A 15,089-nucleotide genomic window follows, 5' to 3' on the forward strand; every position below is an offset into this window, starting at 1 on the left:
ACTCTGGGATAATTATGAGCTTCACTCATTTCTGTCTCTCCCACACTTATTCATTCAACAAATATTTAATGAGTCCCGAGTATGTGCCAAGCGATGTTCTAGATGCTGAAGGTAGAATTGCGAAACTGACAGTAAAGTCCCTGCCGTCCTGGAGCTCAGATCCTAGGGGACAGCTCCTAGCCCAGTACTCTACCTCTGCCCTCCGCTATTTCGCAGCTAAGTTGGCCTCCTAATGCTCCAACAGCCAGATACCGCTGCTTCAGGGTCTTTGCATCTGCTGTTCCCTTCCCCTCTGGAAAGCAGGTCCCTGGCTCTTCGCATTGCTGGCTCACGTCTCAGCTCAGATGTGACCAATTCAGAAAGTGTAAACTTACCTTATTTGTTTGTTTATTGTCTGTTCTCCCCACTAAAATGTAAGAGGCCATGAAGGTTACCATTTCCTGGAATCCTTCAGCCTCGCACTTCACAGGCGCACAGTAAACACTTGCTTTGAGCTTTCATTCACTCATTCAAAAAAACATTGGGGCCTGCCCAGTGGCGCAGTGGTTGTGTGCACGGTCGGAGGCTCTGCGGCCCGGGGGTTCCCCTGTTCGGATCCCAGGTGCGGACATGGCACTGCTTCACACCCATGCTGTGGTAGGCATCTCACAGATAAAGTAGAGGAAGATGGGCACGGATGTTAGCTCAAGGCTAGTCTTCCTCAGCAAAAAGAGGAGGATTGGCAGTAGTTAGCCCAGGGCTAATCTTTAGGGAAAAAAAAAAACCTTATCACATGCTGGCCAGCCTACTATGTGTCAGACGCTGGTGAACCGTAAATGAACGCATTGAACAAAACAGACCAAAAACCCCTGCCCAGAGCATTCTAATAATAAGATTGCAGCCTCTGCATCACCCACCCCCATTTCCTTGCTTTATTTTTTTTCTATACATTTACCACCTAAACTATTATAACTTACTCTTCAGTGTTTGTGTGTTGCCCCCCCCCCCGAATGTAAGCTTCCTGAGGGCAGGGGACTTTGTCCACCTTGTTCACCACCCTATTCTGAGCGCCTAGAACAGTGCTGGCACCCAGGAGATGCTCAATAAGCAAAGACTAAATGAACTCTAGACCTCAGCTTGTTCTTTTTCCTGCAGAACTTGAGCCATCTTGTTCCAAAGGGGAAATGAGCCTCACGGGGCGCCCAGAGGTGACCTCAGGCGGGCCGACCCAGGAGTCCGAGCTCCGGGAGAAGGGCCGTCGGAGCAGCGGCGGAGACGGGAGGCCCCGGGGGCGCGAGCCCAGCGAGGCGTAGTGGCCTTGGACACTTCCAGGAAGGGGCGCCAGCGCTCGTGGCGCCGAGCGGGTGTTGTGGGCGGTGCTGGCCGACGAGACGGATCACGTGACTCGAGCCGGCACCGCCCACCTCCTCTGGGCGGGGCGTCGGGGTGGGCGGGGGCGCATGCAAATCAGCCTGGGGCGGCAGCCAATCGCGGCGCGCGCCGAGGGTCCGGGCCCCGGGATCCGGACGCTGGCTCGCGCGCAGGCTCGCGTTGCAGCCTCCCCGGGCTTTTGCAAGAGGCGCGGCGGGGCTGCGAGCTGGCGCTGCAGGCGCGGTGACGATCTCGTCGTTGTCGTCGGCGCCCGGCCACGGGAGGCCGGCCCCGCGCGGGGGCAGGCGGTCGCTGCCTCAGGCGGAGGCGGAGGTGCGGCGTGGGGTGGGGGCCGCCGCCTTCGCAGGCGCCCGGGCCAGCCCGCGCCTCTGCAGCGTGCTCCATGCATCCGGAGCCCGCCCCGCCCCCGAGCAGCAACAGCCCCGAGCTTCCCCTCAGCGGCGGCGGCGGCAGCAACAGCGGCAGCCGCCGGAGCCGGCGCCGCAGCGGGGACGGGGAGCCCCCGGGGTCGTCACCGCCGCCGCCGCCGCCGCCGCCGCCTCCTCCTCCTCCTCCTCCTCCTGCAGTCACCTACCCGGACTGGATCGGCCAGAGTTACTCCGAGGTGATGAGCCTCAACGAGCACTCGATGCAGGCGCTGTCCTGGCGCAAGCTCTACTTGAGCCGCGCCAAGCTCAAAGCCTCCAGCCGGACCTCGGCTCTTCTCTCTGGCTTCGCTATGGTGAGCTCGGGCCGCCCTGCCCTGCCCCCTCTCCTGTCCTGGTTGTTCCCTCCCGCAGCCCCGATGGGGCCCACAGGGGAGCAGGCGGGCTGGGGTGAGGGGAAGAGCTGGGAGAAGACTCATGGACCCTGGAGGGGACCAGAGGTGTTGGACGTGAGCACAGATGAGCGACAAGTGATACCCGATTTGGGAAATTGGGAGGGTGACAAACCATACAAATGTCCAGGGTTGAGGGGCTCAGGTGCCTTCAGATGTGCAAGCTCGATGCAGCAAGGAGAGAGAAACAGCAGGATCCTCGAAGTAGATGTGCAAGAAGACCGTCCCACATATGTTCAGGGAGAAAGGAGGGACACAAAGGGTCTGATCTCCTTGGGAGCAGGTGTCAGGAGGTGGGAAGAGAGGGACCTCTGAGCTGTCTGTCTTGTACCCCCACACTTGAGGTCAGAAGAGGCTGGCCATGTTCTTTTATTACCTGGTAGAGGGGATTTCCTGACACCCTTTCTCCCACCGCATTTTCCGAGAGCCTGAGCCTGCTGTGCTGACAACCACTCCTCACTTTCAGTTTCTTCCCCAGAAACTTGCCACTGAGTCACTGGGTGTGGGGGAGGAGGGTGGGACATGTTCCTGTTGAATGGGCTCTTTCTTGATTTAGGGGGTTGGCATAGTTTCCTCTCCCCTTGCCCTGCTGAGCTAGAGTAGAAACAAGCCTCTGATGGGTGGGATGGGTGAGACACAGGTTGGGCGGAGAAGTGGCCTTGGGGATGCCTTAAGGCCTGGAATCTTGGAATCTTGGGACTAGGCCCTACGTAACAATTGATTATTATCACTTTCTTGGTGACATCAGCCCTCTTGAATGGGGTCAGCCCCCCCCCACCCAAGGTCTCTAGCCTAGAGCTCTCCTCCCTTTCCCAGTGATTGAGCTGAGCCCTTGGCCTTGAGGGAGGGCGTGGCTGCACCCTTCTGTTTTCTTGGGAAGGGAGTGTGTCTGGTCCTCTCGCTGAGTTCTACAAACAAGTGGGCCGGTGCAGTGGAGCCTGAACTTTTTAGAAAGCCTGAGCAGGCACAGAGCACACCAGCCACAGTGGAAAGGCCAGGTGACCGGGTGTGGAGAAGAGCTCTCCCAGCCCTGCCACTTGCTGCTTGTGTGACCTCAAGCAGAGCCCTCTCTGGGCCTTGATTTCTGAATCTGTAAGTGAAGGCTGCTGCTCAGAAGTTTCTCTGACTTTAAGAATTAAGTTGAGGGAGCCCTTGAGAGGGGGTGAGATTGTGTGTGTGTGCATGTGCAAGGGAGTGGGAGTCTAGTTTTTGGTTTAGGTCAATATGATGAATTCCATCCTATGTTCTGTCAGTCCCAGATCCTGTGCCACCCATCTCTGCCTTGTGCCTGAAGAATCTCAAAGAATAGCTGACATTTACCATGCACCTGCTGTGTACTAGACACTGCATAGGTTCCTTAACTTCCATACTCCTCAGCCACCCTTTTGAGGTGAGTCTTGTCATGGGACTGCCCGAAGGCCACCCAGCTAGTCTGCTGGAGGGAGATTTGAACCCGGCTCTGCTGGCATCCAGAACTCAGTTAGGCTCTTGTGCCATTTGTGGTGTATGGAGCTCTGATTGATATCCAGCCAGGGACATGTTAGGACCAGGCCTTGTAGGGAGTGAGACATGGAGCAGAAAAGTTTCTTTTAAACAAAATAAAATTTTATGTTTTGGGGGAAGGGAGAGGAAGGGAGTGACATCAGCAATTGTCAGCTCCCCGCAGCAGCGCTCTTCAGGTGCCATGCCTGTTCCCTTTTTCTTGGGATCGTAAATTCATAGCTGCCCAGGCCCCCTCCCACTCCAGGAGAAGTGAGGACCCTGCCTTCTTGAGTCTTGTCTTCCTCCCGAAGAAGCCAGGCCTTTTAATCAAATGTCACCTCCCTCTTCCTCTTGCTAAAAACAGTGTGAGGAGGCAGGGGCAGCCAGCGACTTTGGGTGGGCCTTGGCTCACCCAGACTGTCTCTTGGGGACCTTTACTTTCCCCAGCCAGGGTGGAGAAGGCTTCCTGGCTCCAAGATGGAATCCCCAAAGTTCTGCCAGCAGGGAAGGGCCGAACCCCGTGACAGCCTCCATTCTAGTGAAGCAGTTACAAGAGGTAACTGCGTTTGCCATCAGTCTGGAAATCAATGAGAAAGATGGGGTTCGGGTAGAGAGTGGGGCTCAGCAGGGTAGGTGTGCCCATGCCCCACCCCCGCCGCAGACACCCAGCTTTGTGAGTGAGCCTCCGAGAGGAAGGGGTGCTGCACAGCCCAGTGCCATGGAAACAGAGTGAGCAAGTTTCCTGGACTGCTCCCCTTTAGCCTGTGAGTCAGCACAAACAACTTCCTGCCCCCGGAGGGCTTCCTTCCTAGAGACCTGGAAAACCAGAGGAACTGAGGTGACTTTTGATCTCCAGGGTGTGGGGGAGTTGGTGTGGATGGGAGGCTCACCTGCTCACCAGGTGAGATGGAGGGAAAATCTCCCAAGAGCCTGGAGGGGATTGACCCCCACCACCACCACCGTGGGTGGAAGGGCCTGGCAATGGGATCTCAGACAAGCAGCTTTACTCTTTGGGGGCCAGTTTTCTCATGTGTACGAAGGGGGCACAGATCCTCTTCCTTCATGGACTTACATAAGGATTCATTAGGAGGCCAGATTGGGCCCACGAAGGGTTGAGGAATTTCCAGGATCTGATGGTGTATACCTTAGCTGGCCCTCTACTGTGCAGACAAGATTCCCGCTCCTGACAGCATTTCTAGAAACAATAGGCCTTGTCTGGGCTCAGCATTGATTCCAATGAAAGATACAAAACCGGGGGCCCTGGATGAGCACAAGATCAGCATCCTGCACCCTTGAGCCGAGGGTGCTGTCATGGACTATGATCCATGCCGTCCGTGCCTCAGTTTACCTCTCAGTGAGAGGCAGCCAGCCTCAGCTTGGCCGTGTGCCCTACAGGACCGTGGCAAGCACGCATGGCCATCTTGGTTAGCTGGGGAGGGCAGGGTGTAATGTTAGCCTAAGCAGAAGATAATTGGGAAGGTCAGCCTGCTGCTGTAAACAAAATGCCTTCCACGACCTGGGATCAATTATTTTTGGATTATCTGCCTCCTCAAGTTCTCTGCCCGCTAGCACCCTTTTGTTCCCAGGTTCCAGAGCAGGTTTAGAAGTTTCTTGGAATTTCTGTTGAAAATGAGTTGGAAGGAAGAACTCAAATCATAAGACACTGAGCCTGTGACGTGTTCGGAGTTTGGTGGGCATGGAAGTGAGAGTAAGAAGTTACCAATCACGTTGCTGATACTAATGGTAATCATTGCTGTTGATAACTGGGCTCGTGCAGTAGGCTCGCTGCTGTGCAAAGTATTGTTGACCCGTCTCGTGAGGGTAGGTGCTCATCCTAGGTGAGTGACGTCCTCACGGTTACCTGGCTGGTAAGCTGCTGAGCTCTGGCCTGTAGTGTAGCCCCGTTGCTAGAGGAGAGGAAGCATCGGAGTTGGGTAGGGCGGAGCTGGGGGGCTCCAGTGTGGGAGAGCAAAGTAAGACAGCTTGGGTTCAGATCTGGCTCTACCATTTACAACAGTGAGACCCTGGGGAAGCCACTTAATGGCTCTGGGCCTCAGTTTCCTCATCTGTAAAATGGGGGTAATAATAGTATCAACTTCATAGGTTTGGTGTGAGGATTCACTGATTTAGCATTTGCAGAGCACTTAGAATATCCCTGGCCTGAGTACCCGGGGAACTTACTTACCTTTGTTCCCATGGTGTTGGGACTGCCTTTATAAGGGTTAACTGATTGGGAAGAATGATTCCAGCTAAGCCTTGAGGGTGGTAGAGGTAGGGCTTGAGGAAGAGCCCCTGATCAGAGGAGGTGTCTGGGACAAAGTCACAAAGATGAGAAATTATAGGGTCTCAGGGAAGGGCAGAGGGGCTGATGTGGCTGTAGCTGAGGGTGTGTAGGGAGTAGTAGAGAAAGATGAGTCTAGCCAGGCAAGATAGTGGAGGGCCTTGCCTAGCTGTTTAGGAAGTTTGAACTCTTGTATTGGCAATGGGGAGCCATTGAAGGTTTTGGAGCAGAGGAGTTACATGATGAATTCTGGGATAATGATGATGATGTTGCTGAACACCAGGCATGAGTCTGGACCCTTTTCTTTCATTCCTTTTTTTTTCTTTTTTAGAGTTTATTTTTTCCTTTTTCTCCCCAAAGCCCCCCGGTACATAGTTGTATATTCTTAGTTGTGGGTCCTTCTAGTTGTGGCATGTGGGATGCCACCTCAGCATGGCTTGATGAGCAGTGCCATGTCCACGCCCAGGATCCAAACTGGCGAAACCCTGGGCCACCGCAGTGGAGCGTGCAAACTTAACCACTCAGCCACAGGGCCAGCCCCCTTTTCTTTCATTCTTATTGAATCATCAGAAGGCTCTTAAAGTCGTGTACTATAGATAGAAAATCTAAGGCTCATAGAGGTGAAGATCACCCAGCTAGTAGAATTCAAGCCCTGGTCTGTCTGACTTGGAACCTTTTCTGCTCAACCAAGCTCTCACCCGTCACCTTAGCTGGTCGGCAACTGGGCCTTTGAAGTCTTCTGGGTGTGCGGCTCTGCACTCCGGGCTGTGTAGAAACGGAATTTTGCTGAATGCCCTGAGGGGAGGACACTCCCTGCCTAGCTGAGAAGCCTCTTGTAAAACTTCACAAGTGCCTGGTGGTGCATTTCTAGAACTTTCCACTGGGATCTGTGTTGAGCTCTGCTGGTTGCTGGGTCCAGGGCTGGTGAAGGAGAAAGCTAAGGCTTCCCCAGGTGGCCTATGGCAATCGGTGCTGGGGAGAGGAGGAGCTCCCTTGGAGAAATAAAACTGAGAACATTTAAACAGAAGCCAGGAGGTTTCTCCCTGATAGGCCTTCTGGGGAGCCTTAAATGTGTTCCCTAGCAGGGACCTCTCAAACTGATAGGGCCACACGCTGTTTTCTTCAGAGGAGAATTTCCTGGGCCTGTGATTTCACAGCCTTCTTCGGGAGCATGGTTCTAATGTAGGAGTCGGCCACCCTTTTCTGGGAAGGGCCGGATAGTAAATATTTTCAGCTTTGCAGGCCACACAGTCTGGGTGGTAACTGCTCAATTCCACCATTTTAGCTCAAAAGCAGCCACAACTGATAGGTAAATGAATGGACGTGGCTGTGTCCCAATAAAACTTTATTTACAAGAGCTTCATTCTTCAGGCTGCAGTTTGCCAACCCCTGGTCTAAGCGGTGGTCTCCAAACTTTTGAGTGCACACCCTCCCCAAAGATTGTTCATGCTAGCCTCAGTATTTGTACGCGTATGTATTACATGTTATGTGTCTGTGTACGTATATATAATACATATTATGTATGATATGTGTGCTCTAATCAAACATCATGTGCATTAAAACATACATAAAAATACAACATTGCAAAGTTGAAAAGATGAGCTAAATAATGTCATTAGAAGCTCTGATACGGTCTTCTGATTTCCAGTGGGTCACACAGGATTTAGAGACCCGGGGCTGAAATACCTATAAGTAAGGTTTATTCCTTCAACGATCTTTTCCTGAGGTCCCTAGTGGGACAAGGTCCAGCTCTAGTTGCTGGAGAAACAAAGGGAAGTGGAGCAGAGTGGAAGCAGACCTGTAATTATGTCTTTAGAGCACGTTTGTTTGGTAAGTGCGATAGTGGAGGAGCATAATTGAAGGTCGCTTATCACAGTCCGAAAATACTTATTTGCCTAAATGCTTAGTGTCTGCCATCCTCCCTGGGGCAGGAATTTTGCTGTCTGACTTCCTGCTTTCTCTCCAGCAGAGCCACAAGGTCCTCCAGGCAAAACTGACGAAGTCAGAATTAGCAGATGAAGAGAAAGTCTAGGCTTGTTCTCCCCCCAACCCCCCAGCTGCAGGTTCAACTTAGTGGCTTATGACATAAATTCAGTGAGTCACAACCAGCGTTGGGTCTTGGTTTAAATGAAACAAGAATGGAATGAAATAAAAAACAGCATGCATGGAGTGTTGTAAGAATAGGCTGCTATTAGTGGGCTTTCAGGATAAATATTATTTGGGGAAGCTTTTGTTTCTCTTATGCATGTGCGCGTATCTATTTCTAGAAACTTTTGGAGTACTGGACTGCAGTGGTCAAAGAGTCTGTAAACCTCTGGACTATGCCTCAATCCCCTCTTAATAGACGGTTTGCATTTGAGATGGGCTGGCAGGCTCAGACGGCCCTGCGTGACCCTGGGTGATTGCGGCTTGGCGGCCCTTGTGTGCCAGGCTGCAGCCACCCACCCTCCTAAAGACTGAACCAGAGAAGCCTGGGCTTGGGAAAGGAGACTTGTGTCTCCCAGCTGTGGGCCCTGGGGTCAGGCTGGGCGTGGGAGGGCTGCCTCAGAAGGGCCTGGACTTCCAGGCAGGCGCCAGGTGGCCGGGGTCTCCGTAGAGCCCAGCAGGAGTGAGGAGAGGTGGTTGGCATTCGGGCGTGGTGGGCAAATGCCTGGCAAAGCCAGCCAGGCCCTACCCTTTGCAAAATCACGTGACCCTCTTCTTGGCTCATGCTTGAAAATTGGCATCCCCAAGTCCCCTGTTGGGGGGGTTCTTAGACAAGCGTGAGGTGGGGCTGGCAGTCTTTTGCCCTTCCTACCCCTTTAGGACCCGTGTGGCCAGGTTCAAAGAGGCCCGTGGCCGGCTGGGAGCTGTTTATTTTATTTTGGGTTAACGGGCCCAGCGCTCCAGCTATATTTACCTTGCGAGGCTGCTTGCAATCTGATCTGATCTCTCTGGGACTCAGCTGGGGCCCTGGGAGTCGCCTGCCAGATTCCGTGAGGCCCCCAACTTTACTCTCTATATCCGGGGGGAGATTTCCCAAGCGGGAAGCATTCTGGAAAAAGCAGTGGCTTTTATTCCTGTGAACACTTTTCATCAGGATCCAGGATACGTGCCATCCGTTCCTTTCTTCTCATTCTGAACCATTCCTTTCCGAAGCCCCATGGCGCTGAGCTTGGTCCTACAGCCAGCCTGTGTGGTCGAAGTTCCAGAATTGTAGGGTCCTGCGAGGGTGATGGGGTTTCTTCCAGAGCACAGCAGCAGGCCCCTTCCCTGTCCTCAGAGGGCCCAGCGTCACAGGCTGAGCCCCCCAGCCCAAGACCTCAGGGAAGGCTGGCCCGTTCTGGTGTCCCCAGGCCAGGTGTGTGTTGGCAGCTATGTTTTCTGGCCCTGGAGCCTGTGGGTGTGACGAATGGTGTGTAAAGGGGGTGGTTTCAGTCCTGCTGAGGTGGCCGTCTGGCCAGGTGTGGTTTGGGGCTCGAGTTCTCCTAGTGCCCGACGTTTGCAGCTGGGGCAGCCTCAGAATGGAGCAGGTGAGGCCCAGAGTGGGGGTCCGAGACCCACACCCATCCCAAGGGGTGGAACATGGGCACATGGGGTCTGCTCTCTCCAGCCTGAGCTGAGGGCATCCAGGGGCTATTTCTCTCCCACTTCAAGCTCCGTGTTTTTTTTCTTAACTAAGATTTGTTGAGTGCCTCCTGTGGGCCGGCCCTGTGTTAAACAGTTACATGTCAAGACCTCATGTCATCTCCTCAGCAACTGCCTTAGTGCATGTGGGTGCTTTAACAGAATCCCACAGTCCCACAGCAGACATGTATTTCTCACAGTGCTGGAGGCTGGAAGATCCAGGGGCGGGCTTCCTGGTTCATAGACGCTGTTCACTCTCTGTGTCCTCACATGGCAGGAGAGGCGAGGGAGCTCCCTGGAGTCTCTCTGATAAGGGCACTAATCCAATCTTGAGGGCTTCACCCTCATGACCTAATCACACCATCACACTGGGGGTTAGGATTTCAGTGTGTTAGTTTTGGGGGGACACAGACATTTAGTCTGTGGTAGCAACCATGTGAGGGAAGTACTGTTCCCCCCTTTGCACACAAGCTTTCCAGCCAGGTGGACTTGAGTTCAGATCCTCCGCTCAGCAGCAGTGTAGCCTTTGGCACTGCCAGCCTCCCCTCTCTGAGCCTCAGTTTCTTCATTTGTAAAAGAAGACTAATGATGTTGCTGATAATCGCTGACACTTTATTAAGCTTATTATATGCCAGGTCTTGTTTTAAGGGCTTTGTATGCATTGATTCATCTTATATCAACCACAAGAAGTAGGCCCTTGTTGTATATGTGGAAGCTGTGGCACAGAGTGGTTGAAATACTTGTCCAAGGTCACCAGCTTTGTAAGTAGAGGAGCCAGTTTACTCTTCATGGCTATATAGAGGGAGCGGTTCCAGGTGAGGGAACAGGGTGGGAGCATTACCTGTATGTGTCCCCCCCTATATATACCCCCAGCGGCCAGCTCAGGGCCTGATGCACCTGACGGATCCCGACGTTTCCGGTGAGTGAATAAATAGCCAGTGGAGCAGGGGCAGCCAAGCAGCAGGCTCTCCTGCCTGTCCCTTCTCTGGTTTCAGGTTCCGGGGCAGCAGGCCAAAACAGGAAGAGGAAGTGCTGGGGGTGGGGAGGTGGCAGGAGGCACGCGCTGCTGGGGTTGCCCCCCTTTTCCAGTGTGGGCAGCCCGGGGGACAGAGACCAAGGGGCCTTGGGATGCGGCCCTTAACTCTCCGTGCCCTGTGGCCGGCCCTGACGCCCTGTGTCCCTCACCCGAACATACTAAGAATTCTCAGCGTTGGCTTGAGGCCATGAATGATCTTAAAAGAGGTTGAAATCCTAATGGCACAGCCCCGGATTTATATGAGCTTGAAACATTTCGTAAACTCCTGGGCTGTAAAGTTACACAATCATCACTTGTGGGAATTCCTAGGCAAAGTCTGTGGATGTCATTGGAACTGTCAGAAAAGACCTATGAATATATACGCCTGGGTGTTCTAAGGAGCGTGTCCCTTATTTTCACCAGGTTCTCAAAGGTCTTGGACCCCAAATCAGCTCTACACTGTGACCTTAATCTCGGCATGTCCCCTCCTTTTGCAGATATGAGGGGAGGGTCTCACCCAAGGTCACAGGGAAGCGCAGGGGTGGTTCCGGCACCAGAACCCAGGCCTGCCGGTTTGGCCCTGGTGTTCTCTCAGCCCAGGCGTGCCCCTCCAGCAGGAGGGTAGAAACCCCAGAGGATTCGAGATAGAGACAGCGGGATTGGGGATGGCGTTTCTAAACTGAATAATAATCATAATAAAGTGAACTTTCACTGAAGGTTTACTCGGTGCGAGGCACTAAGTTTTACGTGTATTGACTCAATCCTCACAACAACCCTCAGTCATGTATTCTCTTGTATACTCATGTATAAAATTATTCTCATTTTATAGATGAGGAAACTGAGGCCCAGCAAGTCAAAGGAACTTGCCAGAGTCACACAGCCTAATAAAGAGCAGAGGAGTCAGGGTTCAAAGCCAGGCAGCCTGGCTCCAGAGCCTGTGCGCCTAACCACTGCCCACACTGCCTCTCCGGGCCCTAGGAAGGGTGCGGAGGTACAAGACATGAAAGAGAACCGGGTCAGGCGTCACGGGCAGAAGGAGAGCTGGTGGGGAAGGAAGGGGCCCACTTCCCTCCCAGGAGTAAGCAGAGATCAGGGCAGGCCGGTGTGGGGCTGGCGTTAGACCTCCCGCTCTGAGCCTGGCACATACGGAGCAAACACTATCCTGAGTGGTATTGCCGTTGGCGCTGGCTGCCTCAGTCCTTCCTGCCCCGGCAGGCTGACCCTGGCAGTGTGCCCACTGCCCGCTGCTCCCGGCCCGGATCTGATGAGCTGGCTCCTTCACATGGGGGTATTTCGCAAGGCCCAGGTGAGAAGCAGCGGGTAGTGGGCCCGGAGCATGCATGTGGTGACCCTGGATCCACGGGTCTCAGGGAACTGGGGAGCAGCCAGTGCATCAGTCCTGGGGTCCTGAGCCCAGAGCCGGGACTGGGGGAGGAGACGGCCCCAGGGCTTGTCCGCACAGGCGGCTGGAGCCCTTCTCTTCTGGGAAGCCTCACCTGGTTCCTTGTTGGTTGGTGCACTGTGTTCTCAGAAAGGGCCTAGGTGTGACCTGGGAGGGCCTTCATCTCTCCCCCAACCGCAGGGTGTGAAGGAGAAGCCTCTGCTTGGGAATGGGAGTGGGGGCCAACAGGGAATGGGTTGGTGGTTGCTTTTTTAATGCAGACTTTTTTTATCATCATAAAAATATACATAAAACTTAGCATTTTAACTATTTGTGGTGGTTGGTTTGTAATACGTGGCTGGGTGGTAATTGTAGTGCTTACTATTTGGGAAGCATTTACCATGTACCAGGAGCTCTCGTTTAATTGTTAAATGATATCCCTATTTTACAAAGAAGAAAGCTGAGGTTCAGAGAGGTTCAGCGACTTTCCCAGGGACACACAGCTAGTGAGTGGCAGAACTGGGATTCAAATCCAGGCAGCCTGGGCTCCAAGCCTGCTTTCTTCACCAATACTTTCAGCCGCTTCTCAGCCTCAAGTGGGTGGGTCTTATTCTCCCCATTATAGAGATATGGAAACTGAGGCTCAGAGATGCCAAGTGACTTACCCAAGGTCTCAGAGCTTGATGGGAGGAGAGCCAGGATTTGAGTGCAGCTCTGTGGGCTGTGACCATCCTGATGCTTAGCCCGCTCTCCCCTTCTCCCAGGTGGCGATGGTGGAGGTGCAGCTGGATGCTGACCACGACTACCCGCCCGGGCTGCTCATCGCCTTCAGCGCCTGCACCACGGTCCTGGTGGCCGTGCACCTGTTTGCGCTCATGATCAGCACCTGCATCCTGCCCAACATCGAGGCGGTGAGCAACGTGCACAACCTCAACTCAGTCAAGGAGTCGCCGCACGAGCGCATGCACCGCCACATCGAGCTGGCCTGGGCCTTCTCCACTGTCATAGGCACGCTGCTTTTCCTGGCCGAGGTCGTGCTGCTCTGCTGGGTCAAGTTCTTGCCCCTCAAGAAGCAGCCGGGCCAGACGCGGCCCACCAGCAAGCCCCCAGCTGACGGGGCAGCTGCCAACGTCAGCAGCAGCGGCATCACCCCGGGCCAGGCCGCAGCCATCGCCTCGACCACCATCATGGTCCCCTTCGGCCTGGTCTTTATCGTCTTTGCTGTCCACTTCTACCGCTCACTGGTCAGCCATAAGACGGACCGACAGTTCCAGGAGCTAAACGAGCTGGCCGAGTTCGCCCGCTTGCAGGACCAGCTGGACCACAGAGGGGACCACCCCCTGACGCCCGGCAGCCACTATGCCTAAGCCCTCCCAAGTGTGGGTACTTCAAAGCTTTGGCCTTACGCCCTTCCCCACGACCTTGTCCTGCACCAGCCTCAAGGACAGCCTGCACACGGGGCTGGGTTTTCATCAGAGGGCAGAGTGGAGGGAAGAGGCTTCATTTTTTAAGAGAAATTACTGCACTTTGAAACTTTCCTCTAAGAGAATAAGCACTTCCTGTTCTTCCAGCTCCAGGTTCACCTCCTGTGAGGAGGCCACCGGTGGGAGCCAGAACGGGGACAAACACTCCCTTTGTCCCTCCTCCTCCCCCGTGCCAGTGCCACCTGGATGCCTCCTGTCCTTTCCATCTTGACCCCTCCCTCCCCGTTCAGCATCGAGTGTGTGCGTGCGTGTGTGTGTGTGAACACATAAATATACTCACAAGGGACGCCTCCTCTTGTGTCTGTATCTGTTGGGTCTCGACTGCCTGGTACTATTTCTCATGGTGCCCCAATCAGGTGAGCCTCTGAGCAGATTTTTTCAAGATTTTATTTCAAGAAATTTCAGAACTATGCAAAAGTTGCATGAATAGTAACTGAAATATGTGTGTGTGTGTGTGTATATATATATATAGTCAATTCTTATTCACAGTAGTTCTGTTCTATAAAATCACTGTGAACGCTGAATTAGTGGATATTGAACCACTGCTCCTAAGGGAAATACAGGGTTAGGTTCCTGCCAGCCTCTAGTTACATTTTTGTCAACCGATTGACACATAGCTTGTTTTAGGTCTGTTTCTGTTTAAAGACACCTTACTTAACATATATGGTTGACTCATTAACAGGGAACTCGCTGCCAATAGCACTGTCACTTGTGCCTGACTGACACTTACCTAACAGGTGTTTTCTCCGTAAGGCACGTCACAGCCTTGCTGTGCTCAGGAACAGTAGATAGCGAGTTTGCACTCCACTTGAGATCCAGTACTAACTCCTAAAAGCAAGGACATTCTGCTACATAACCTTAATTCAATGACCAAATTCGGGACATTTGATACAATACTATCACCTAATAGAGTGTTTGTGTTCACTTTCCCTCTCGTCCCAATCATGTCCTCTCTAGATGTGATTTTTCCATTCAAGGTCATGTGTTGCATTGGGTTATCACGTCTCGTTAATCGCCTTTAATTTGAAACATCTTTCTTTGTCCTTTGTAACATTGACCTTTTTTTTTTTTGGAGGAAGATTAGCCCTGAGCTAACATCCGGCACCAATCCTCCTCTTTTTGCTGAGGAAGATTGGCCCTGAGCTAACATCCATGCCCATCTTCCTCTACTTTGTGTGTGGAACACCTGCACAGCATGGCTTGAGGAGTGGTACGTAAGCCCGCACCCGGGATCCGAACTGGCGAACCCCGGGCCGCTGAAGTGGAGTGCACGAACTTAACTGCTCCACCACCGGGCCAGCCCCAACATCAACATTTTTTGAGTCCAGGCTTGTGGTTTTGTAGAATGCAGCCTCAGTCTGGTTTCTCGGATGTTTTCTCATTATAATTAGGGTGTGCATTTTGGCAGGAATATTTATCTCCATTTTGCAGATGACAAAACTGATGCCCAAAGAGGTTAAGTAATTGGCCAGAATTCAAACCTGAAAAGTCTGGCTCAGAGCCCAGGCACAAAAAATCTGACATGGACTGATTCTGGCTTTGCTTAAGAACTTGGAAGATCCAGCAGCAGCAGCACTGGGCTCAGCTTGCAGAGCAGCAACGAGCAGGAGTTGAGTTGCAGCCACCCTCTTCCCTGGGAGATGTGTTGCCAC

General features: G+C 53.2%; 1 protein-coding gene across 1 annotated transcript; it reads left to right on the forward strand.

The window, feature by feature from the left end:
- Positions 1-1,517: 1,517 nt before the first annotated feature.
- Positions 1,518-13,729, forward strand: ORAI1 (ORAI calcium release-activated calcium modulator 1). Its single transcript, XM_023647201.2, has 2 exons — positions 1,518-2,092; positions 12,718-13,729. The coding sequence occupies exons 1-2, from the start codon at positions 1,754-1,756 to the stop codon at positions 13,318-13,320; spliced, it is 942 nt and encodes a 313-aa protein (XP_023502969.1). The 5' UTR covers positions 1,518-1,753; the 3' UTR covers positions 13,321-13,729.
- Positions 13,730-15,089: the final 1,360 nt, after the last annotated feature.

This window comes from Equus caballus, chromosome 8, assembly GCF_041296265.1.
Source record: "Equus caballus isolate H_3958 breed thoroughbred chromosome 8, TB-T2T, whole genome shotgun sequence".
NCBI lineage: Eukaryota > Metazoa > Chordata > Mammalia > Perissodactyla > Equidae > Equus > Equus caballus.

Coding starts and splice junctions, on each gene's coding strand:
- ORAI1 (XM_023647201.2), top strand. CDS start 1,754: ATGCATCCGGAGCCCGCCCCGCCCCCGAGCAGCAACAGCCCCGAGCTT. Junction 2,093..12,717: donor TTCTCTCTGGCTTCGCTATG/GTGAGCTCGGGC, acceptor CCCTTCTCCCAG/GTGGCGATGGTGGAGGTGCA.